The sequence below is a fragment of the Carettochelys insculpta genome, chromosome 19 (genome assembly GCF_033958435.1).
Source record: "Carettochelys insculpta isolate YL-2023 chromosome 19, ASM3395843v1, whole genome shotgun sequence".
Lineage (NCBI taxonomy): Eukaryota > Metazoa > Chordata > Testudines > Carettochelyidae > Carettochelys > Carettochelys insculpta.
The window spans coordinates 13453536-13478111 of NC_134155.1; the positions used below are offsets into that span (position 1 = coordinate 13453536).

A 24576-nucleotide genomic window follows, 5' to 3' on the forward strand; every position below is an offset into this window, starting at 1 on the left:
TGCTCATCCAGCTAACTAAAATCATGCCAGGTTAAGGATGTTGCCAGATGAGTGCCAGACTAAAGAGGGTAAAGCTGTACTGACTCTTTGACTCAAGCTCTTGCCAAAGGACAATGTTATGGCTGAGATGATTCTGAAGTGGCAAGTGGCTGGGTCTGCATACATGCAGAAGTTATATTAACAGACACTATCAACAGAGATACTTACACTGTTCAGCTGGATGGCCATCACATGCACTAAAATCAGAGAACCTACACACAAACACTATACTAACGTACACTCCTAGGCTGGGTCTACACTAGAGAGTTTAGCTGACAGAAGGGGCCTTCTGCCGACATAAGCCAGGGAGCGTTTACACCCTTAAAGCATTCCATCGACAGATTCAACAGAACTCTGCATTTGCCTCAACTGTATTATCCCTCAAAAATTTGAGGTGTAACAACCTGCCGACACAGTACTTTGCAGAGCTGCCATTCAGCTGTTCTGTCACCAGAGGGCTGTGCAATCTGGCAGTTCTCTATCGACAGAGCAAGTTGTGTGCAGATGGGATCTGTTGACAGAGGTTGTGTCAAAATTTCCCTGTCAACAGTAACATCTATCGACAGATGGGTCCTTGTGTAGACATATTCCTGTCCTAACCTATACTCCGTTTGGTGGCTAACACACAGAACAGGCTACTATGTATGCACTGCAGGAGCTGCTTATCAGATAAGAGTGGGGTACTTTGTCAAACTGGCAGAAGGTAGCGTACACGTGTGTTGGCAGAAAAGGGAGAGAAGAAGGGTTTAAAAGGCAAAAGTAAAAAGCCACAGAGAGTGGCTGGGTTAACAGCATAAAGCAAGCACTGCAAGGACAGCAACAGACCCAGGACTAGAGTGAGTTTGCTGGAACTACGTGAAGATTAGCTATAACCTCTGCCTCTCACACTCAGTAACTAGCGTCACATCCCAGACTCGGACTCTATAGAAGAGCAACAACTGGCCCCTTGAACGCCATATGGAGACCTGAGAAACTAGAGCTCTACTTGTTAGGAGACAGGAGACAATGGGATCTGATGAAGCAGGATGCCACAAATGAGCTAAGTGGCTCAGACACCAGAAGGCCAGAAATAAGGATAGTCTATTGGGCAATAGGAGAGTTCATGTGATGCCTCTGTACACAGCAGGTGATTAAACAGGAGGAACAGATCACTCCAGGCAGTGTATAAGCAGCCCCAATAAATATACACGTAAAACTTTCAGTACAGGGTACAAACAGTACTCACCCAGGTGAATCTGAGATCGGAATGAGATACAGTGGAAAAGGTGGAAGAGGAACAAAGGGGGAAATAAACCAGGGAAAATAGGAAGCTCTGTTTGAGAATGGGCATAAATCTCTAAGACAACTCTCAGCCTGACCTGACCCCTACTTGAGCAACGCAGAGAGTGCGTCTGTCTCATGCCATTTGCCTTATTCCACTTCTGCATACTTACACGGAAAGCAGACGACCTAGAAATTCCCAGTGACAGATGCATGCTGAATGCAAACCTCCTTTGTTCACTACATTAGGTCTCCTTATTATTGCTTGATACATACCACGCTATTAAGATGGCAGGGAAAAAGCAATCTGAGTTGTTGTAATTTAAAGGTGTCTGCTTTGATTACAGGCTGTCCCAATCTCTTCTCTCGCTTGACAAAACATCGGTTGAGGACTGTCAACCAGAAGGGCCTCAGTGCAACAAGCTTACAGATCTCATGCAGGCAGATCCATGGGCTGTCTGTTCAGCTCAAACACACTACCTAGGGATCTCAGCAAGGCCCCTGCCCAGATAATATCTCTGCCAGCTAAAGGAGCTGTGCAGGATCGCATATTCCCCTTACCACTGCCTGTTGGTGGATATGGGATAGTTCCAAAGCTTCCCTCTCTGCTCCATGACCCAGGAACAAAGACTTTTTTAAATCATTGTTATTATGATCTTAGAGAGATATGGGTTAGAGCTCGGGAATTTCCATGACCTGTGATACATGGGTCAGACGAGATCATGGTTTCCCAAACTGGGAGGGGTGAAGAAATTCCAGGGGGGGGTTGTGAGGTGACTCAGCCCCCCCACATCACTCCCCCGACCCAAAGAAAGATCAGGCCTTTGCTTCTGGTTCTCAGCCCCTGCCATTTTACGTGAGTGACCCGATGCAGCCGCTATAAAAAGCAGGCAGCTGGCAAAGACCCACATGCAAAGGTGAGCGAGTGTGGGTTGGGGGCCGGAGGAGAGGAGGATGGGGTTAGATGAGGGGCTGGGGGTGCCTGGCTCAGGTAAAGGGGATGGGGTAAGAGCCGGGGGCTGGTGGTGTCTGGTTTTGTGGGAGTGGAGGAGCTCAGGCAGCCAGCCAGCTCGCAGGATTCATGGGACTTGGGCAGCTGGCCCCAGCACAACAGGGCTCAGGCGGCTCGGGCTGGTGGCTGGCTCTGGTAGCCCAGGGCTCGGGTTGTTCAGGCGGGTGGCTGGCCCGGGCAGTGTGGAGATTAGGTAGGCAGGTCGGGTTGCTGGCCCACAGCTGGGATGGGCAGCTGGTGGGTGAGCGAGTGCCTAGCCCCGGCAGTATGGGGCTCGGGCAGGCGGCTCTAGCAGCACGGGTCTCAGGCAGGCGGGGCAGCTGGCGCAGGGCTCGGACAACTGGCCAACTGGGGCTGCACCAGGCAGCCACAAGGGGCCAAGGAAAATTATTTGTGCCTATTTTCAATTTTCAATAACATTTTTAAATCATGTTTTTGTGTTTATTGTACATTACAAATTGAATTTTTTGTTAAAATGGGGTTGAATTATGGTAAAGAAGAGGTGGAGGGCATGAAGGTTTTTCAAAAATCAAAAGTGGGGCATGATGCTGAAATGTTTGGGAGCCACTGGACTAGAGGAACAGAATTATTCTGTCTGTTATTGGAAGCTAAGAAATTTGCTTTAAATTATTACATTTTACAAATATTCTACACCAATCAAAATAGAACTGTTCAGATGCAAGAACCTTAAAGTGAAACCGACAACTTTCATTGTCGAAGCACTGAGGAATGCAAACCATCACCAGGCAAAGCAAGTTAACGTTTGTAACTCTTTCCCTAGGAACACTGAAGTGTGACCTATTGCAAGAGGGACAACATTCTTTGTTGAAATACGTACAATTGATTTTTAGCGTGAGCCTCCCTTTGAAAGGGAATGACTACAAGGGCATTTGTTGAGTGCGACAGACCCAAAGTTGCTAGGGCAAGATACACCTCCCTTCCCAGGCATGATGGTTAGCTATTTTTAAAGATGGGTGTTTCAGAGGTTTCCAAAGGTAGACACCTCACAAGCTTTGCACCCTTTATTGGGCTGGTCAGCTAGAGATGAAGTCAGAACCACAGCAGGGATGGTTTTCAGTCTGGGGAGGGTGTTACCTGCACAAATTTCTTTACCCCATCCATACTTCATGGACGGACACACCTTTACCCAACCCTAAAGAAATGTGCGCAGGTTATAAGGGCTTACAGAGAAGTATTGTGCTATAGAAAACACATGAAGCCTGGTATGATTCTGCAGAGTTCTGTGAACTGTACAACGGGGCACTACTCCTGCATAATTTGTGAAACTACTGTCCATGCCTGACATTGGCTCAAAACCCACTAATAACAATAAGCCTCCCTTCTCTGCCTCCTCTGGGCCAACGGGCTTGTTACACGAGCAGCAGCTCAGCTACTTCCATGCACTCTCTTCCTCACTGCCTAGCTCCCAGCCAAACTTGAGGCTTCATTTGTACTCTTCCAATCGCAGCGGCATTCTGCCCTGCTGCTGAGACACACACCTCCACACCCCGCCCCTCCATCCCCCAGATAACGTGACTGCTCTAAGTCTCAAGTCACACGAGATACAAATTCATCCAAGAGACAACTCTTCTGTATGAGATGACATCAGACAAAAGGCAGCAACCTTGAAGGGGGAGACGTGGCTCCCTGTGAATGCTCACTCATGGTGAGCTCCCGCTGGCTGTGCCCTGTGCCAAAGGCAGATTTCTAAGCCAACAGAAATCTGCGCACTTGGATAGCTACGAGAGTGCAGAGAGCCCTCCATTAGTCACCATACACAGTGAAAACAGCCTCCAGTGAACTCTGCTGCACCAAGAGCAGGTATGGATTAGCACAGGGATGAAAGCCTCCTTGTACTGTCGTAGACAGCTATGAACTCATAGGCAGCTATGAACTTGACATGTTTTAAATTTGGTTCTCAGTCTTCAAGGGAAGGTTTCCAAAAAAGAGCTTTAATTTAGCCTATTAGGATATATCAGGTTATGGTAACAGACTGCCATTGCAAATTAGCTGGGATGTCATCAGCCTTTGCACATATTGGGCATAGCTGGTAGGGGAGAGACAACTCCTACAGCATCCAGATACCTTGGGTACATGCTGATATTCATTACATGTGGCCCAGCTTATAACCTGAAAGGATTCCAAGATGCCTAGAGTGGCCTAGTCAGAAATTTGGCTGAGAAACCCAGCCCCTAAAATGCACTACCTCAAATTTGTCAAAAAAATGTTCCAGCTCTTTCAGTCTCAGATCCTCTTCTCCTTTTGTGACTACTCAGATAGCCTGCTCCCCTCCACCCAGCCAGAGAGGATGCACTCTGGCACCAACAGTCAGGAAAAGTAGACCAGTGCTGACAACTCTCCATCACAAAATACTTTTCTACCAACATCAATCTGAGTCTGAAGCACTAGGGAACAGCAAGGTGTTGGGATAAGAAGGTTCACCACAGACAGTACTTCCTGTCAATGGACAAAGTAGTCTCAGGCCTTGTTTATACACAGACTTGCACTGGTCAGTCAATGGTACAAACCTGCGTGGATGTTCTTGTTTCAGTTAAACCAGCCTGGTTTGGGAAATGAGACCATGCACACAGCTTTTCCCCCCAAGCGTATGTAAATCAGTTTTATCAACACGCCTAACCTTACACTATAAGCCAGTCCGCCGGCCTGCGGGCTGCATCCAGCCCCCCACCTTAATTTCATCTGACCTGCAACAAGTCTCCATGCTGTTGGCCGGGAGCCCTGAGACTTGCCCCCTCCTTGGCAGGGCAGGAGCTGCAAGCGCCAGCTTGTGGTGATACAGGAAACGCCACATGCTGCCATCACCTGCAGATGCCAGGCCCGCACCTCCCATTTGCTGGAAACTGTGGGCAAGCAGACTTGTCGGGGACTGTCTAGAGGTGAGGGTAGTGCTCTGAGCCACCTGCCTCCCCTGCTCTCTCCAGGGCCATAGGGACACATGCTGGTTGCTTCCAAATCAGAGAGCTGCCCAAAGCACGCCACATCCCCTCCTGCACCCCAGTCCCCTGCCCTAACCATGAGCCTCCTCCTGCAGTCAAACACTCCCTCAGAGCTTCCCCCTCTACTCTCTGACCCAGCCCTGAGCCTACTCCAGACCCTTAACTCCCAACCCCCACTCCAAACTCCTGCCCTGACTTCCCTCCCACATTCCAAAACCCTTGGCCCCAGCCTGGATTCCCCTCCAGAACCCTGAGCCCCACATCTTTGGCCCCATCCCAATTATAGGGCTGGCAGCTTTCCCAACCAGACAGACAACAAGCCCCATGCCATTCACAGCAATGTCATTTGGTCAGGAAAGTTGGCAACCCTAATCCTAAAGCCATGGGGAAGCCCCAGGCATCTATACCTCACCCATCCCTACAGGGCCATGTGCGGCCCACTGCTGATTTGTTCTAGAGTCAGTGGCCCCTAGCTGGAAAAAGGTTCCCCACCGCATACCAGTGACAGTTGGCTAGCACCTTTCAGAATAACCAGAATTACCGTAAAAGTTAAATCAATACACCACTTTAATATGGTCACTTGTAGGACTGACATCGTAGGACCTGACAAGGGACCTTTAACACTGTTCTGGATAACTGCAAATATCCACAGACCGTCATACGAGACAGCTGAACAAAGCTTCACATTTTACAGATCTTTATAAAACTAAACAACCCGACAGTGTCACGTGGGGTGGGTGTTCTACTTTGCAATTGACTTCAACTCTGAACACTGAAAAAAATTAAAAATTATCCCCAAAGCCTTTTGTAGATTCTGTTCAAACATAACTGGGGACACAAGACCTTCCTTCATTGCACTGGATCCTCTGTGTTCCTTATGAAACACAGGATCTCTCCTTCAAGATCCATCTTGCAGCAATTAGGACATTCTTAGCTGGTGTAAATGGTCATATGACAATTCACACCATCCTTCCAGTACGGGATCCAAGAGAAAGAGAGCAAATCTTTCAGGTAAGGCACTGACCTGGGACTCAGGAGAGGAGAGTTCCATCCCAGACTGTCCGGCACACAAGAACAAGTGACAATCTCTAAAACGAAAGCGACACAACCTTTCCTATCACACAATGCCGAAGAGGAGAAATCTGTTCAGATATCTGAAATGCTCAGACATTGCAGTGATGAGCAAAACCTATGAAACAATGTTGGGTACTTGCCTCAACCTTGATAGCGCAGCGTCCAATAGCCCGCACAGCTTTGCGTACAAAATCAACATCCACCTCGGTAGCATACTCTTTGAGCTCCGCCAGGACCTGTCAGGAAAAGCACCACACAAAACATGGAGACATTTGGGCTATGTAGTTAAGATAACATTTCCATTGGCCACTCCTCCATTTCTACCCACCCATGCTGCTTAGATACTTGAAAATTAAATGCAGATACCAATTCCCAGAGCACAGGGAGCTTTAAACATTTTGGGCTCAAAGTATTTAGGTTAATTTAAAGTGTGCCCATCCAGAGATCCAGGCACATGAACAGTATTATGCTTAAGCACCAAAACCAGTCACTACCTCCACCAATATCTAGAGAAAGACCAGCTTGAAGGAGACAGACCAGCAGGTGTATATGGGTAGAATAGGAAATAAGTTAAGAGCTATTCTCAAATTGCCCATACCAGACCTTGGCAACACAACCAGCTCTTTTGGACTTTGGAGCCACTGCTTCTCTCAGGCCTATGAGGAGATACAGGAAGGAATGGGAGGTAAATAGTGCAGCCCTGAATTACTCCCCAGTACCCAGTCCTTTTCTTCTCCATTGCTGCCCACACTTTATCTATTTGCTCTGAGTGCTAGAGGGGACCACTAGCAATCCTGTAGAGCGATTCTATCACAGCTTGCTATGCAGACAAGATTGTTTCTTGACACACAAAATGTATCTAAAATAAAGTAAACTTTACTCCTTGTCTTGACTGCTTTTCAATATATGGAAAACCTGCAAGAATTCTTTCCAGCAATTGCCAGGATCTTATAAGACTCTGAAGGATTCTTTCATTTAGAAAAAGTTCTGCCAAAAATCAAACCTTCTGCTTATTCTTTTATTTGCCAAAGGGACGTAAAAAAGCTTTTTTGTTTCCAAAGCTCATCCACTCCTGCTTAAGTCTTCCATATGTGATATCAGGGACCAGCTGGGGATTTTATTGCTATGTCACAAATGTGAGAAAAACAGCATGAAACAGGAGATTTGTCTGAAGAACCTGGGCTCCTTGCTCTGACAGAGTAAAAGGGCCCTAAAATTGGTGAGTGACAGGCAAATACACACAGCAGAGGCAATGTATGGGCAGAGCAGTTAAGCTTTGCACTTTTTGTATATTAGTGTTATGATCTCTATATTTTGGCTGCACACGACAATACATTGGCATCAACAGCTTCATAAGCAGTAGCTTATGTAGAACCTAACATCTTCAAAGTACTGTATAAAACACCAGCTAATTTTCAAAACAGCTAACTCCTATTGCAAAACTGGAGAAACTGAGGAACAATTAATGTCTTGTCTAGAGTGGAAACAGCATGCATCCGAGCAATAGGTTTATTCTCGGTAGGTTCCTCTGTAGGTAATTTCTGAACTCTGCTATTGAGTTTTGCCTGTTTTGTAAACATGGCTTTAGAACTAGGAAGGTGACTTGAGAGGTCAGGTTCTCAGCTTTAATCTTAATCCTCTGGACTACCCTGCTTCCCTTGAAAAAAGGTGGTTACATACCTTCTCGTAACTGTTGTTCTTCAAGATGTGTTGTTTAATATCTATTCCAGTTAGGGGTGTGTGGGCTCAGAAATTTTTTCCCACAACAGCGCCTGTAAGGTGAGCCTCGACACCCCCTGGAGTGGCACCTTCTTGTCACCCAACAGAGAGCCTAGCTAACCCTTCCCCTCCTCAGTTCCTTCTCGCCCACTATTCCAACTGTGGGGGGAGAAGGATGGGTACTGGAATAGGCATGAATACCACACCTTTGTTCAAAGATAGTATGCAATTGTCTTTTCTTCAAGTGCTTGTTCATGTGCATTCCAACTAGGTGATAACCAAGACAGTGGTTAGGTGGTGGGATCGGAGCAAACAGTTCATTGCAAAACTGCTCTCCCAAAGCCTCTTTAGAAACTTGTTTAGGTCTCTGAGGTCCTGAATGGGTCTGAGACACCACCACCCTCACCCCCACCCCCACAGCTTTCAGTATTAGGAAACATTGGGAACAGAATCCTTTGCCCTGTGTTGCTGAAGAAACACCTCAATTCCTCCCTCCCCAACCCTCAGGAAAGGAGCATCTGTACCTCCTGGCTAAGGAGTTACAGCAACTTCACGACATTCGCAAGCATGATATTTGCAAATGCTGCTTCCCTGGGACTCTGGGGTCCCCGTATTCACAAAAATCAACATTCATGAGGGTTCTGAACACGGAACCCTCGCAAATGTTGCAATTCTACTGTATTCATGAGAAAGGTCCCTCAAGAGGGACAGAAAGGGAGGTTGGAAACAGGAGAAGGAAGAGACCTGGAGTGATTACCCCTCTTCTACCATAAGACGCACCCATTAGTCCGATGTAATGTAGGACCAAGCCCAGTAGAAAGGGCTGGAAGCCAAGGGGGCATTACCTGGCTCCTGGATGCTAATGGGGTATACCATCTTCTACTGAGTGTAAAAGATGTTGAAGGACTTGTACATCCTCCACAGCTGGAGCCACTGTCGCTCCTGCCTAGGCTTCATCTGGCGAAGATGAAGAGGATGGTGCCAAGGGTGGTAAATCATTCAAAAGAATCCCCAGAGCCAATGGGGTTACCAATGGCGCTGGGATCTGGTGCCCATATTGACTGCTCTGCACCTTCGGTCCAGGACTGTTGCAATGGCACCAATGCCAAGGTTGAAAGTGTGGGTTCAGCTCTGTAAGGCACCCATATGGAGGTGGTAAGTGTCAGACCACCGACATACACCTAATTGCAATACACATGAACAAGCACTCAAAAAAGGATCAGCTTTACTAACAGAAGGCATGTCAAAATTTCATGAGAAATCTCAAGACTGAAACCCAGGAGAAGAAGTGATACACCTACATGTATTCCTGGCAACTGGATTTCAATAAATTTCCCCCATGTCCAGCATATCAGCACAGACTTGTTCCATCGCTTCCCATAGGAAGGCAACACAAACAGCTATCTTAAAGTTGCTACACGAAACAAGAATATTTAGTTTTAAATAGGACAGGAAGGCACATCACAGCAACTGGAATTGCTCTGTGTTAATAAAGATGGGATAGCATTTGAAATCCACGCTAGGAGAGAAGGGACAGACCACAGCGGAATTTCAGGGATGGCAGGACACAAGCAACCAAGAATGGATGGATGGAAGTAGTCCAGATGTCACAAATTCTAATGTTGACCCTGCAATCAACTCACAACGCAAGTTACTGCAGCTCTATTTGTTTCTGCAATTCCAGTCAGTAAAGTTCATCTCCTACTTAAGTAGTATGTTGTGAAGTTTGTACTACACTGTTAACATGTGAAGTACTAAGGAAGTACTAAGGAATTTCTGACCCCTCTATTAAGTAACTGCAGACAGCACACTGTGCCAGAGAACATGGATTTGAAGCTGATTAAATTTACAGAGGTATTAATTTGTGAATAAACTCTCCCCCACTGCATGCATTCTGGAGTTGGTATATACCATCCATCCATCCCATCTGATCACAGTTGGAATAACTGACCTGGGCGATGTTTGCCTGGGATGCCAGGCGGATCATGATGTCCAGCTTCTCCAGTTTGACATAGATGGGGTCATTGTACTTCACAAAGAACACCTTGATTTCCTGCTTCAAAATTTCAGGCCTGGGCAACACACAAGAGAATCAGCCACACTTCTGACTCAATAGCTTTCCATTTCAAAGATGAACCTTATGCTGGAAATAAAGTGGTATCAGCTCCTACTAGTGATTTGCACACAAATGTGTTAGACCTGCATTTCAAATTATAGTGTATCTTTTTACCTCCAGGTCTTCTGATTTCTACATTATTAGGTTAAGCTACATTAAATGTGCCTGTATTCCCTTTTGCCCCACTCTCATCCATAACGCCCCCCAACACATGCCACTTACACAACCAGATTCCCTCTTCCAGTGGCTAGATATAAAACACATAGCCACTTCCCCCAAGTACACAATCTACACACCCATCCCACCTTCTCAATATCAAGACTTCACAGTATTTGAATGCACTGAGAACCAAATGTTTACCCTCTTCTCCCAGTTTAGATTATTTGATTGAGAATGTAGGAAAGGATCTTATTGCATCTCTGTGGCAGGGCGAGAGGAGAAAAGGCAGGTGTCTCAAATTGCCTTCCCCGAGAAATCTTGCTGGTTAAAGACACCACAGTGATTCTGGTAAAGCCAATCAGCTGTAAAACATCCAATGACTCCTGCCAACAACTATATGTTTAAGGACACAGGAACAGGACTAGTGAGCCAACTCTTCACAGCCAGAACCAGAAGATGCATCCTCAAAGCCCACCTGGACACAGAGAAATTTCTGAACACATTAACTCAACCACATCTCCCTCCCCCATATGCCCTGAGTGCAGTGCTCTGGCCTGTACCTTTTCTGAACAATTAAGTTGATGTTCCTCAAGGCAACATACTGAACTTCAGGCTCTCCAGACAGCAGCGTGACGAGCGGAGGGGCTAGTTTCTTCAGCAGCATGTTATAATAGTCAGATTCCTTGGGCAAAAGCTCAAGGAACTTCATCAAGACTTTCACTGCTGAAAGCACCACAGCCGAGTTGGCATGAGACAGCCGAGGAGTCACCCGCTCACAGATACTAGAGATGGAAAAGAGAATGGATTTTCAGGTTATTTCTGAATTTCTCCCACAAGACCTCAGCTGAACATGGGTCCTATCAGAAAAACAACAGAACCTGGAAACCATGGTTGGCAAGTAATCCCTGGTAATCACAAGTCAGCAATGCCAACTTCATAGAATCATGGAACACTAGAGCTGGAAGACACCCCAAGAGAGCATCAAGTCCAGTCCCCTGCCCTCATGTCAGGGCCAAGCACCATTTATATCATCTATGTTTGATATTTATCCAACTTGTTTCTAGTATCTCCAATGATGGAGATTCTACAACCACCTAGACAATTTATTCCAGTACTTAACCACCATGACAGTTAAGAAATTCTTCCTAATGTCCAACCTAAATCTCCCTTGCTGCAATTTAAGTCCACTGCTTCTTGCCCTATCATCAGAGGCAAAGGAGAATAAATTTTTTCTCCCTCCTCCTTGGACACAGTACTCCAATTAAGGCCTAATCAGCACAGAGTAAAGCAGAATTACTTCTTGTATCTTGCTCACAACACAATTACTAATGCATCCCCGAACAATGGTTTTTTTTTTTTTTATTTTTTTTTTTTAAACAGTGTCACACTGTTAATTCATACTTAGCTTCAGGCCCACAATGAACCCTAGATCCCTTTCTTCCATATGAAGCAGTAGCTGCACTTACGCACCCTGAATTTTAGAGAATTTAAATATAAAGAGTAAACGGGGCACATTCAAAAGGCAGCCCAATTCGGGTGAAGCTAGGACTTCCTGGGCCTAGTACTTGGAAATCTCTGTCAGTTCCTAGAGCTGATTCAGAGCCTGTTTTCTGAATCAGCTCTGAGGAAATCTTATAACATCAAGGATGAGGGGAAAATTGAGTGAAACAACCCACAGTTGTTTTTTTTTAAAGAGGATTATCTATTCTGCTTCAAAAATGCAGACACAGAAGAAGCCCAGCAAACTAAAGGAGCCTGGACAGGATTTAAAATACATTAGGTTTGTGTTCTTTTTAGCTTCTTTATGAAGGATACAGAAAGCAGGCTATTTTTGAACAATGCTTGTTTCTGCTTGTTTTTCCTCCTAGTATGATGAAATGCAGAGGTTGGTCTTTGTTATGCTGAGGGACTTGGGAAGTTAACTCAAATTTGGAGGGGCAGGCAGGAGATGACTACAAGCTCTTCTTCACAGGGTCAGTCATCGAGGTTAAAGAGATGTTCCCAAAACCAGTGAGTTTTAAACAGCAACAGAAACCCATTTCACTCCTCGACATGAGCTTCAGTCCCATGGTGCCATAATTTAGATTAGTTTTCTTGGCACCATAGAGTTTTCCAGCCTAGGCAGAACCAGATATAATGTGAAAAATACAAGGAGCTATGTACAAACAAAACAAGTCCCTCAGGCCATTCTTTACATACAAAGAGAAGTGGGTCTTTGCCCACAAAAGCTTATCCTCCGAAATATGTTAGTTTATAAGGTGCCACAGGACTTCTTGTGGATGTTCCATTTTTGTGTGTGTACCTCATTTAAGAGGAATTGTGCTACCAGCTTCTGTACTGTGCTAAGTACGTACACCACTTGCCACACCACCTCTGGTCTTGACTGACCCATTGGTGGACCCCTGGCTTACTACGAATAGTCTAGCTCTTTAAGGAAAACCTGAAGGGCAGCGAGGTGGGAGCTGTGCAGTTTGGCGGCATTTCCAAATGGATTCTTCCATGTGAAAACCTGGAATATCGAACCCTCATGACTTTCCAGGCCGCTTTATTTTAAGTCTGTTTTCTGCTATTTGAGGCCTGTATTACAGTTCATTAAATCAAGTCCCCACTCTCAGAGAGGTGATGGGACCAAAATGAATCCATCAGAACTTTATTGAAGGCTGCTCTAGTATGACCTAGCATGAAGGGTGTACCAATGCATATACCTCTGAGCCTCACGGTCATCCTTGGGGTTGTAGTTAGACAGACAGTCCAGAATGAAGATCTGACCCCATTCGGTGCATTCATTCAGGGCGGTCAACAGCTTGTTAATATTCTGAGGATTTAGATCCAGCAAGTTACTGTTGGGATGTGACTCACTGATCTCAGACAAGGCAGCCACTGCATTAGCCACCACCTAAAAGAGAAAAAGACGACACACCCATGGTTAATGTATCACCCAGGACTCAGGGGATTAGCTTCACACAGAACCTATTATGCAGATGGGATGTAACTGAGACTTTGCATTGACATATCATGACCCACAATGAGTAGTTGTCACCAAACCCTTCAGAGACCATTTTAATCTGACAGTGCAGTCAGTAATACGAGCTAAGTGCAACTCAAAGTTGCACATTTCAAGGGTTTACTGTATTACAAATATTGCAGTGTATTACACTTGATAGCAGCCAAAGCATGTGCTGGGACTTCTAGCCCATTGTAATAGTGTTCACGTGGGCCATTACTGCATGGCAATTCACAGCTTAGTTTATCAGGCAGGAGCACCCTTAGTTCCATGACCATAAGACCTTCCCTCTCTGCAATCTGGAGTTCAGGAGTTGTATAGCCTAACACAATACCATATGAAGAGTCTTAATACACAACAGTCACCTAAAAGATCAAAAAAGCTTCTGTCTCTGTAAATGCACATTAGATGCCATGGAGCTACAAGCTTGAGTTTAAAACATTGAGCGACCCAATCTTGGTGGTCACTCGATAATGAGAAGGATGTCACCGGCTTTCTTTTAGGACTCAAGCTTCCATCACCAACCATGACACAATGAGAAACAATGCTGGGTCAGAGTCTGATCAAACACCCCGCCCCCCACCAAGCTCCAGTCCCCAGGGGACTTTGGGCTCTGCTTTACTAATCCCAGGCAAGGTCCCTGGTCTGAATCACTGTCACGTGTTGGCTGATTTTGCCTGCCACCTGGCTTTTGGCAAATTCCATGCTTAAACACCATTCAAAGGCAGCTGCAACAAACATGGTTTATAACATAATTTGGCTGAACAGTGATAATTCTACATTTAGGCTAGTAACCCTCAAAGAAGTTGGGCATCCAAATAGTGTTTCAGTGGGATTCGGATACCTGAATCACTGAGACGCCTGCAAAACTCCCACGCTGAAGACTATTAAAATGTATTTAACAACATAAACATACATGGTGCATTACAGCACTTGTGAGAGACATCCTCTATAGCTAATCTAACAGGCTGAACCAGGCCCTGGAGAAACCAATAAGCAACTGTGCTACATCGGTGAATGATTCTTTCTGGCAGCTCAACTCCTCGGCTCTATATGAATAAAGCAAAATATATTAACAAGGGTTTTGTGGGCATCTGGGTGGGAAAAGAGTGGATCATTCTCTACCAACCTGCATAGTAAGGAGTAGAGGTAAAGCAGGAGGCAAGATAAGATGTTCACCAGGATGAGCAATCAGACTACTTTTTATTATCTAAGGCTAATTGGAAATTAAACCAAGTGTGTAATGCAGCTAATGAAGTGTTATGTTCTGCGCTTAAAACAGGAATCTTCCACTTACTAGCCCATTAAAATGAGGAAGAAAGCTAAGAATGCCAGGTGAAAGGATTAAGCAGCTCTAGAGAGATGTGACTGTCTGCTTTATATGCAGAACAAAGTACCCAATGTTCAGCAAGGAGGCCAGCCTCGTAGCCTGCCTCCCCACCATCAGCAGCCTCTCCCTTTGCTGGTTAGGGCAGGGGTGAGGAACCCCCAGCCTGTGGGCCAGATCTGGACCGTGCCTTATCCAAATCCAAACTGCAAGGCTCCCCTCCATAGTGTCTGGCTCACAGTGAGGTGGTGGGTACGGAGCCCCGAGGCATGCAGGCAGGATCAGGCAAGATACAGTCTGGATTCAGGCCATGGGCTCTGCCAGAGCCATGAGGCAGGAAGCAGCTTTGGTGTCAGCCTCTGCTGTTCTCCCAGACTGGGGAGCCTGCCTGGAGGCTTCCTATCACTGTTGTGATTGGTCAGAATTCTGCCCAATCAAAGCGGTGGAGGGGGGTACCAGGGAGCAGAGGGGAGGGAACATGGCGCCACGTGCATCCAGGGTTGCGCAAAGGTAAGCACACCCTGGCTGTGCAGACACCATGCCCCCAGACAGTTCCTGCACCCTCTTCTCAACCCTCCCCACTCCTACCATTTTCCTACCCCCTCCTTTCCAGATCCTTCCCCACATCCTGATCTCACATCCTACACCTTCCCTCTCACCTAGACCAACACCTCTAGCCCACTCTTGCACCCCCTCCCACCAAGATCCCCCAAACATAGCCCACTCCTGTACCCCTCACTGGCCCAGTTCACCCAGCCCACTACTGCACCAACCCTCCTGCCCAAACCCCAAATCAATGAGGTGGGTTTTTTTGGCTTCTCACTTCTGTGGCCCCCAGCAGATTAGTCTACAGCTTAGTGGCCCCCAACCTCAGAAGGGTTCCCCACTCCTGGTTACAGGGACAAATGGTACTTCACTGGATGGAAAGAGCTGTTAGCAACACCTACGGGACAGACACAGGGTGTTTGTTTCACTACAGGGACACCCAACTGGGGGGTGATGGGCATTTGCACAAATGTGTGTCTGAAAGATCATTCCTACAGCCACAGGTAAAAGACGCCCTTTGATTTTTCAGCTGGGAGGGCGATGAAGCAGCCTTTCAGTATTGGAACAAGTGTACAGATCACTGGCACTTAAGAGCCACATGGGGGACATGAGCACCAGCGCTGCACTGACAGGTGCGTTGGGATCATCTGCTCATAAATACTCAGCCACAGCCCTTTCCAACAGTAACACCACACCTGAACTTTGCAGCCTAACTCCTATGCAGCAGCTTCAGCAACATTAACATTAAATTGTGCAAGTGGCCGACCAAATAGCTCAGGTTAGGGCCTCTAATGTATTTATCTGATGGGCATATACAACCTCTAGCTAAATGCCAAGCACTGCCTCTGGTCTGAGCACAGGATTGAAAACAAATAGTTCCAACTTTACCAATGCCACCTTTTATGGCAGTTCTTCATCCTCCCCTTCCCAAATAGAGCGCTGGGGCGGGGGGAGGAGGGAAGTGACATATTAGCGATCGGCATTTATTCCAGTCCTTTCTTTCTTTTGGGTGGAATGTGGCAGAACTAGAAGCAAGTAGATGATGCTAGGTGTCAGCAAGCATGCTGAAGCACACTTATTTTGTGGCAACGGGATAGGTTTTTGGGGACAGAAGGAAGAGATATTATATAGTGAGTTTCTGCAACCCCTGCGTAATTGGAATTTTTGTGCAAGTTGGGGAAAGCCGGGAACCTGGTTCCTGGCTCCCCTGGGCTTGCAGAAGCCAGGAACCAGGGGACAGCCTGGTTCCACTCTCCCCACCTTTTGCTGTTTGCCTGCTGGTCAGTTTCCCAGGTCCTGCAAGCCGGAGCTGGGAACCAGGCAGCAGCCTGGCTCCCAGTTCCCCTCCACTTGCAGAAAGGGGAAACTGAGCAGGACAGCAGCCTTGGTCAGTTTCCGAGCTCCAGCGAGTGAAGGGGAGCCGGAACCAAGGGCAGCCTGGTTCCAGGCTCCCCCTCCATTCCTTGGAGCCAGGAAACTAACCAGAACTGCTGCCTTGCTCAGTTTCCCATCTCTGCAAGCAGAAGGGAGCCGGGAGCCAGGCTATTGCCTGGTTCCCAGTTCCCTGCCACTCCGGGGACTGGGAAATCACTTCTGTCAGGAGCAGCAGCCTGACTCGCAGCTGCTGCCCCGACAGAAGCGGCTGCCTGTCAGGGGTGGCATCCATGAGTCAGGCTGCCTTCCCTGACAGGAGCAGGGAAAAACCTGTCAGGAGCAGCAACTTGACTGAGCATATCTCAAGGGTTTATTGTATGTTCTTCTCATCTCACCTTGGGGAATGAGGGGGTTTTAGCAGCCTGAAGAGAATCCAGATACACTCTTTAGCTTAAACACTGCTTGATGAACAGCTCTCCCAGGCTGCAGAGAAACTATCTGGGGGCACACATGTTGATGTCAACACCATGAACTGTTTGCTTCTCTGGCCTGGCTACAGCGCAGTGTGCACAGAACACCGAGCTCAGCTAAAAGCCTGGGAGAGTTTGTGGTCCTGTGAGACAAACTGGTCTTCGTTTCATCCCATCCCCCCAACAGCTTTGCCCATAAAGAATCTCCAGTCCGGCTCTCAAGTCTCCAGCTTCTCCTAGCAGGGGTCTCGCCCCACTTTCCCAAGAAGGCACTTTGAAATCTCTCCAGCAGCTGCTCCCCCAGCACCATCCAAAGGCAAAAAGATGAGCACTGTCCTTATACAAGTGTGTAACCACTTAAAACAGAGGCAAGAGGCACTGTCCAAACCCTCACAACCTGGGAGAGGGAAGGAGCCCCAAAACCAAGGAAAAGGTCACATTTTCTGACAAGCGCACACTTTGAGTAACGTCAGCAAACAACTAAAAAAGGGCCACACTGTACCACAAAATAAAAGCCAGACACCATCAACAGACAGAACAGCTTCAGAATGAAAGCAATGATTGATATATTTGAAACAATCCATTCAGTTAACCAGTTCAATGCTTAAACAAAAGTGTGCTACAGCAGGTGTTGAATGATTGCTTAGTAATCAGAAGACCAGCCTATGAGGGCAGCACAGTTGAACATTCAGCTAACCCCTATCAATCCTCAGTGCCTGCTATAATATGTGCTCCCCACCCACCACACGCACACCTGGCTGAAAGCAATGCAGTGTCCAATTTCCATTTTTAAGTAAAATGCAACACAACCAAGTGGATGATTTCTCAGGTTCTTGGGCATTCTGGATTAATGACATCATAAGCTGAACCCATGGTGTCCAATACGCTCCTGTTTGCCACATGTGGGGCAGTGGAGTGTGGTGAAAAGTGGCTCAGGAAACCCACATACACCCCACCAAATGGTAGGACAATGGTGCCTGAGTGCAATTCCTTCAACCCCAGCCCAGTACCTGCAGCCTGGTGTGGCCTTAGGGCCCAGCGATCCAGGGACAGCGACTCGCATGAGTTGGGTAGAACATACGGGAGGCAGTCTGGGGGTGTCTGGCTCTGGGGAAGCGGAACATTTATTCAGACTCAGTGGGAGGGCTTGTGATGAATGTGCAAGGAGGATGACCACAAGTGTGGTGATCCTTGATTTACTATTGGACTCCACTGAGCTGAACACTCCTGCTTCGCCAGTAAGCATACACCCCAAATCACTCACCCATGCTCTGCTTATCTGACTGCTACAAGATGCAGTAATGGTTGCACTGCTGGAGAAAGGTAAACGATTTGCATACAACACTCTAAGGCTATGTGGGAATGGATGCTACAGGAAAAATATAACACTGTGATGTGATAATGAAGCCCACAAGTGTTCACAGATGCTGTCCATTTTCCAGGCAAGGAATAGTTTCTTTAGGTTTAGGCATGACCAGAGAAAAGCACAACAAGTCTAAGATATTCACTCCCAGCCTCTGTCCTGCTCATTTATCATAAGCCAAGGTGGGAGCACAAAAGATAGAGAGCATAGCAGGATTCATCCATTTGCCTCTATATTCACCGTGCCTCAGGAAGTTTCCCTCAGTTTTGCCACTCCAAGGCTGTGGCCACACTTGGCCAAAACTTTGAAATGGCCACGCAAATGGCCATTTCAAAGATTACTAATAAGGTGCTGAATTGAATATTCAGTGACTCATTAGCATTAGTACACTTGCAGCCGCGGCGCTTCGAAAGTGCTGCTTTTGAACGCTCGCAGCTCGGCGCGGCTACATGGGACCCCGCACCTTTCGAAATCCCCTTATTCCCCTCTGCTGAATTCCCCCCTTTTTGAAAAAGGACCCCAGGTAGCTGTGCCGAGCTGCGAGCGTTCGAAAGGCGTCCGGCAGCATCCTAATGAGGCGCTGAATATTCAATTTAGCGCTTCATTCGTAATCTCTGAAATGGCCATTTGCAGCCACAGCCCAACAGTTCTTTCAGTTCCATCTCCACATGGTAACCCCTGGCCCTCAACTGCTGAGACCATGATGAACAGCTCCCCCATGGCCCAAATGGCAAACTGCACTGCAAGCCTCACTGCAAAGGTATGACCGAACATGAATGTCTCGGGGGAGGGCAGTTGGCACTGGAAAGAGATACAAAATATGCAGCACAGAACATTTCTCCTTAGCCTCCTGGTGCAACCATTAGGCAGAAACCCCAAAACATTGTCTAATGTTCCCCATTTTCTGCATCAGTTCGCGACAAGCCAAAACTCAGCACTGGAGTGGCCTGTGCATTTTTGCTTTACTTCATGGAGGTGCAAAATGTAATTTGACAGCAGAGCAGGCACTGGATGATTGGGGCATCTCTGCTGAACGGTCATAGGGTAGGAATCCAGCAACAATACTCCCTTCTGGTATATGCAATGGATTCCTAGTTACAATGAAAAGGTGTTTTTCATTCTCCCCTTCACATGCAAAACAAGCCACTCAGCAGCTCAGGCATACGCCAGAGCCCTCTGCAGGCGCAATGTGGCCACATCTGGCCCAGGATTTAGTTGCTGAGGGACACCAAGGTGCAGTATTCAGCTTGCAATTGACATGCTGGGCTGAGGAGGAAGACTTCTCAGGTTCAGGTGGCCAGGAGACAAAGCAAAGACCCACCCAAGCAAGAAGCACAGCAGCCTTAACCTTCTATCTCAGCACTGCAGTAGCAGCTGGAACTTGCCCAATCACTGTCAGAGTCCTCCTGTTTCAGTGCAATGCTGCGGACTGCTACAAAGCTCAAACCAGTCAGAAGATGGGCAGGCCACAGGAAATGCCCAGTTCCAGCTGGAAAACAGAGCTGATTTCTTTGGAAAGTCATACATGGCAGAGAAAACCAAGTGCTAGGCAGACTGGCCACGAGAAGTCAGGTATAACGATTCAACTGTTTCCCCTTCTTAGGAAAACCATATCCCTAGTTTCACATAGCATCTGTAGATCTCCCCATGCTTCACAAAAGCAATTCTCACACTCATTTTAAAGATGGGGAAACTGAGGCAAGGGGTGATGTGAACTGCTCAAGGTCACACAACAGGCAGTGGCAAAGTGAACAGAGGGCCCAGTCCTGGAGCCCCACGCTCTCGCCACAAGGAAAAGCACTGCACAGAAGCAAAGTGGCATTTTCATACGGAACTCAACCCCTCCCCCACCCATTTTTAAATTTAAACAAATCCACGCTCATTTCGCCATCCAGAGAGCTGCCATGCTGCAAAAGACACTCCTAGCTCCAGAACACAACCACCTTCCCCATAAGTCCCCTTGACACAGCTCTGATACTCAGTGAGCACGCTGGGTGCCTACCAAAGAACAACGGCATTGCAGCCCTTTTTCAGTTCTCCACTCCCTGTATGTTCCTTCAGAAACGTGCAACTAATTCAAGCTCTACCACAGAGGCCAGATGATCACACGCAAAGTGTTCCTGAGCATGTGAAGCCCTCCTCAGCTGTGAGGAAAGGTTCAGATGGCAAGCAAAGCTGCTGACCTTGGTGTGGGTGAGATGTCCATGAATATTTTCTTAACGAGCACTGCAATTCTCAACTTCAGTATAAGAAATGGCCAGTGAACAGGAATAACCCTACCCTCATCCCCCAGAGTAAATAAGAGGGATAAGAGCATGTTAGTGGTGCTAACAAGTGAGTCTTTCCAAACGAATTGGGTAGCTTTTCATGTTTCAGGATAAAGCCTCCAAAAAGGATGTATATCCCAATCGAACACAGGGGTACTGCATCCAATTCAAGGCCCATGCCCATTACAGAAAGAATGTGTATGTACTGGAGAGAGTCCCCAGGAGGGTGACAAAAATTATTAGGGGGCTAGGAGCACACACACAACTTCTGAGTAGAGGCTGAAGGATATGGGCTTATTTAGTCTACAGAAGAGAAGAGCAAAGGGTCAACTTTCTGAAGGCAGGTTGCAAAGATGATGGTAACAGGGGTCTCAACTGAGGGGTGTGTATTTGGGGTGTCTAGGTTGGATACTAGGAAAAATTATTTCCCTAGGAGGGTGGTGAAGCTCTGGAATAGGTTACCTAGTGAGGTGGTGGAATCTCCTTTCCTGAAGGTCTTTAACCCCCACCTTGATAAAGCCCTAAGCTGGGAGGATATACTTTGGATTGGTCTGGCTTTCAGCAGGGGTTTGGACTCAATGACTTCTGGAGGTCTCTTCCAACCCGATTGGTCTATGACCCAACTAGTGTTCAATACTAAAACCCTGAGAGCATGAAGTAATGGGAGGAGATACTAACTCAGCACAGATTGGAAGATGTCTGCAGAGAACAGTTATTCCACAGATTAAGAGTTGGTATAGAGAGCCACAGAATCAAGGAATGAACAAGCGTTAGAGGATGGACACCCTGTTGTGCTTCTCTCTTCCGCCATGTCTATACCAGCAGCTTCTGTCGACAGAAGTAACTGTCAGAGAAATTTCGACAGAACCTTTGTCGACAGATCACCTCTCTGTCAACTGAAGTGTCTACACTATCGTTGCTGAAAAAACATTGCCAACAGAGACGTTCTGCCTGAATGGGGAGAGGTATAACTCTGCTGATTAAAGAGCTTGCTTCTGTTGACAAACTCTTGACAGAGCGTCTTGGCCATGTAGACGCTCAGCGAGTTTTGTCGACAGAAGCCCCGTTCTGTCGACAGAAGGTGCCTGTGTGGACCTGGCCTTAGTCTTTATATTGCTCAAAAGAAATGACCAACTTTGAGTTATGAACCTCAAAAGAATCAGCTACTGAGCAGATGGAGTCCATGTCCCACTCTAGAACAGGGCTGCCACCTTGTGTTTCAACTATTAATTGCTGAGCCAGAGACTAAAGTAAGCCACTGTGCACATGAAAATACTGACAAGGCTGGCAATCAAAATCACTTTACATGAAACTCAAGAGAAAAGCAAAAAATTTAAAAGCAGCAACCCATGCATATCAACAAAGTTTACTAGAAACAAAGTCATTGTGGGCTGTTATGAACAACTAAACTTTTAAAGATATATTTCTTGAAATTTAAACTAGTAGCTATTGTAAGTGCTCAAAGAACCTCATAATCAGGACCAGGCTGGCTGAGTGACCTACTGCTGTGACTTTGTTAATGTCAGCCTCTCTTGTTAAGAGTAGCTACCAAGACCTGTGTTCTGCTGTATCAGAATATAGCTAGATTGTTCTAAATGAAAACCCTGCATAGTAAGACGCAGTGACTAGAACCAATGACACTCCTTGCCTGTAATGAGCTGTCTTGAAGTCATCAGTGTAGGAATAGGATCCAGAAGGCTGAACGGCATAAGGTGCAAGCAGGCAGCCCCCAGAGCATTCTATTTATTCTAATCGTGGCTGTGCTAAGCAGCCATAAAAGGAAATTCATGGCAAACAGGGATGAAGGGTTGTCTTGTGTTGAGAGACAGGACTGGGAGATCTGGGATCTGTTCAGATCCTCATGCAACAAATGGCAATCCTCACCTTCACTCTGTGCACAGCACTGAAAGGAAAGTAAGCATTCTGCTTCCTCAAAAGGGTAAGGAAAGCTTAAATTTTCAGGGGGGGAGCACTGATAAAATAGTGATGAACACACCAGAAAAGCTCATGAACAAACTAATGAAGAATGACCAAAGCTCACTAATGAAGATAGGATCCAGTTTTAAACCTATTCCAAAGCATGTCAGCCAACTGCATTGGAATTAATGAACAGAACCATAAATGTTTAGACACCCAGACTACATTATGTGCGCATAAAACAACACGTGCATTTACACCCTTTGCAGATTGCTACAGTAATGGCATGGTCCTCAACACTTACAATCACTAAATGCCCCTTTACTCTTCCATAATGATATGCTATTCTAAGAGAAAATATCTGCTTCTAAGACCACCCTGTAATTTACAGCCAAGCACCATCCTAATGAGAGGGCTCTTCACTGGTAAGAACACAAATCTCAATTCTTCCTCAATTACCCGGCAATCAACAGGCCCAAGACGGAGTTATAACTCCATGCAACCACCGGCTGGAATGATAAAAATTTGCCTATGCAACTGGGAAGCAGCCGATTACAGAACTGCAATAAAAGGCCATCTCAATGGCTTTTTGTGTCATCAGTGAACAGACCTTTTTTACCCTTCTGTTTTTCATTTCCTTAAAAAAAAATAGAAATAAGGATTTTCTACTGAAAACTAAACATTCCACCTGCATAACATGGCAGCTGCTCCATATTGTTGTATCTCACCAAAAGAAAAGGTAAACTCTTTTGTCCTAATGAAAACATAAATGAGTTAAGACAAAGATTTGCAGCCAGGTGGCTGCACCATTGTACACAAGAAAGGACACCACAGGCTGATGTGTCATTTTTAGCTGACTTCTGTATTTTGTTTAAATTGCAACAGATACTCATTTAAATGAGATCTTCCAGTCTACCTTCCTTTTTGACTGCTGAAAGCAGCGGAGCAGTAGATCAAAGAGAAGCCGCTTGTTAGTAAATATTGGTTTGTACCCACAAATGGAAACAATGTAACAAACGACTCCCTGCTAGCAGCTTCCCTGCAACACACCCACCCAATTTCACACTGCAGGAAACAGGGATGAGCTGAACTTCCTGAATAGGAAACAGATGACTCTTCTAATCTGTATTAGATGGTCTGAGTGTACCTACATGGGGAACGAAAAGATAATGAGCTCATCAATCAGGCAGACAAAAATATAATATTTAATGGTTGGAATCTGAAGCTAGACAAATTCAGATTAGAAATAAAATGAAAAATTTTAACCATGAGGTTAATTTGCCATTGGATCAAGTTAGCCAGGATAGAGATGGATTCTCCAACGCTGGCAATTTTAAAATCAAGATGGGGTATTTTTATAAAAGACCTTTACGAGTTCAAAAGCTGTTTTGGGGAAATCCTATAGCGCGTGTTATACAGGAGGTCAGTTTAGTTGATCACAATTGCCTTTTCGGGTTTTCAAATCTTTTAATTCAGATTTGGACAAACTCCCACATTAACAAGACTGATATAAAGAAGCATCAAATTTCCAATGTACACATGCCTGGTCATACAATATTGGAGAAAATCTAACCAGGTTAACTGCCATATTAATCAAAAGGTCTAACCATGTTTAAGTTATCTATAAACCTCAAAAGCTACAAAATAGCCCCCCTAGAGCTCATGCTGCCCACTCTGAGAAGAGAAGTATGCACAAAGCTTACATTGATGAAAACAGTGTACAGTAAACCCTCGATTTAACCGACTAATGGGGAGGAGGGGTGTCTGTTAAACCTGAAAGTCCGTTCAATGTGAGGGTTTATTGCCCACTCTTCCCCGCCAGGCCTCCACAACTCCCCCCACCCCACCCCCAAAAAATATGCTGGCGATTCACCAGAGTTGCTGCTGGTGGAGTTGCCGCACGCTCCTCCCACCATAGATGGAGCGCCTATGCGAGTGGCGCCTGCCCATGCACTGCCCCACCCCTGGTGGG

At 46.4% G+C, this 24576-nt stretch overlaps 1 protein-coding gene across 3 annotated transcripts in view; it reads right to left on the reverse strand.

The window, feature by feature from the left end:
• Nucleotides 1-24576, reverse strand: part of AP2B1 (adaptor related protein complex 2 subunit beta 1) — a 104621-nt gene that overhangs the window by 63812 nt on the left and 16233 nt on the right. For all 3 annotated transcript variants that reach the window (XM_075013920.1, XM_075013918.1, XM_075013919.1), the window contains exons 6-9: nucleotides 13042-13232; nucleotides 10897-11118; nucleotides 10013-10133; nucleotides 6483-6578 (exon numbers count right to left, since the gene is read on the reverse strand). In XM_075013920.1, the coding sequence (XP_074870021.1) occupies nucleotides 6483-6578; nucleotides 10013-10133; nucleotides 10897-11118; nucleotides 13042-13232 (630 nt within the window). The remainder of the gene's footprint in view (nucleotides 1-6482; nucleotides 6579-10012; nucleotides 10134-10896; nucleotides 11119-13041; nucleotides 13233-24576) is intronic.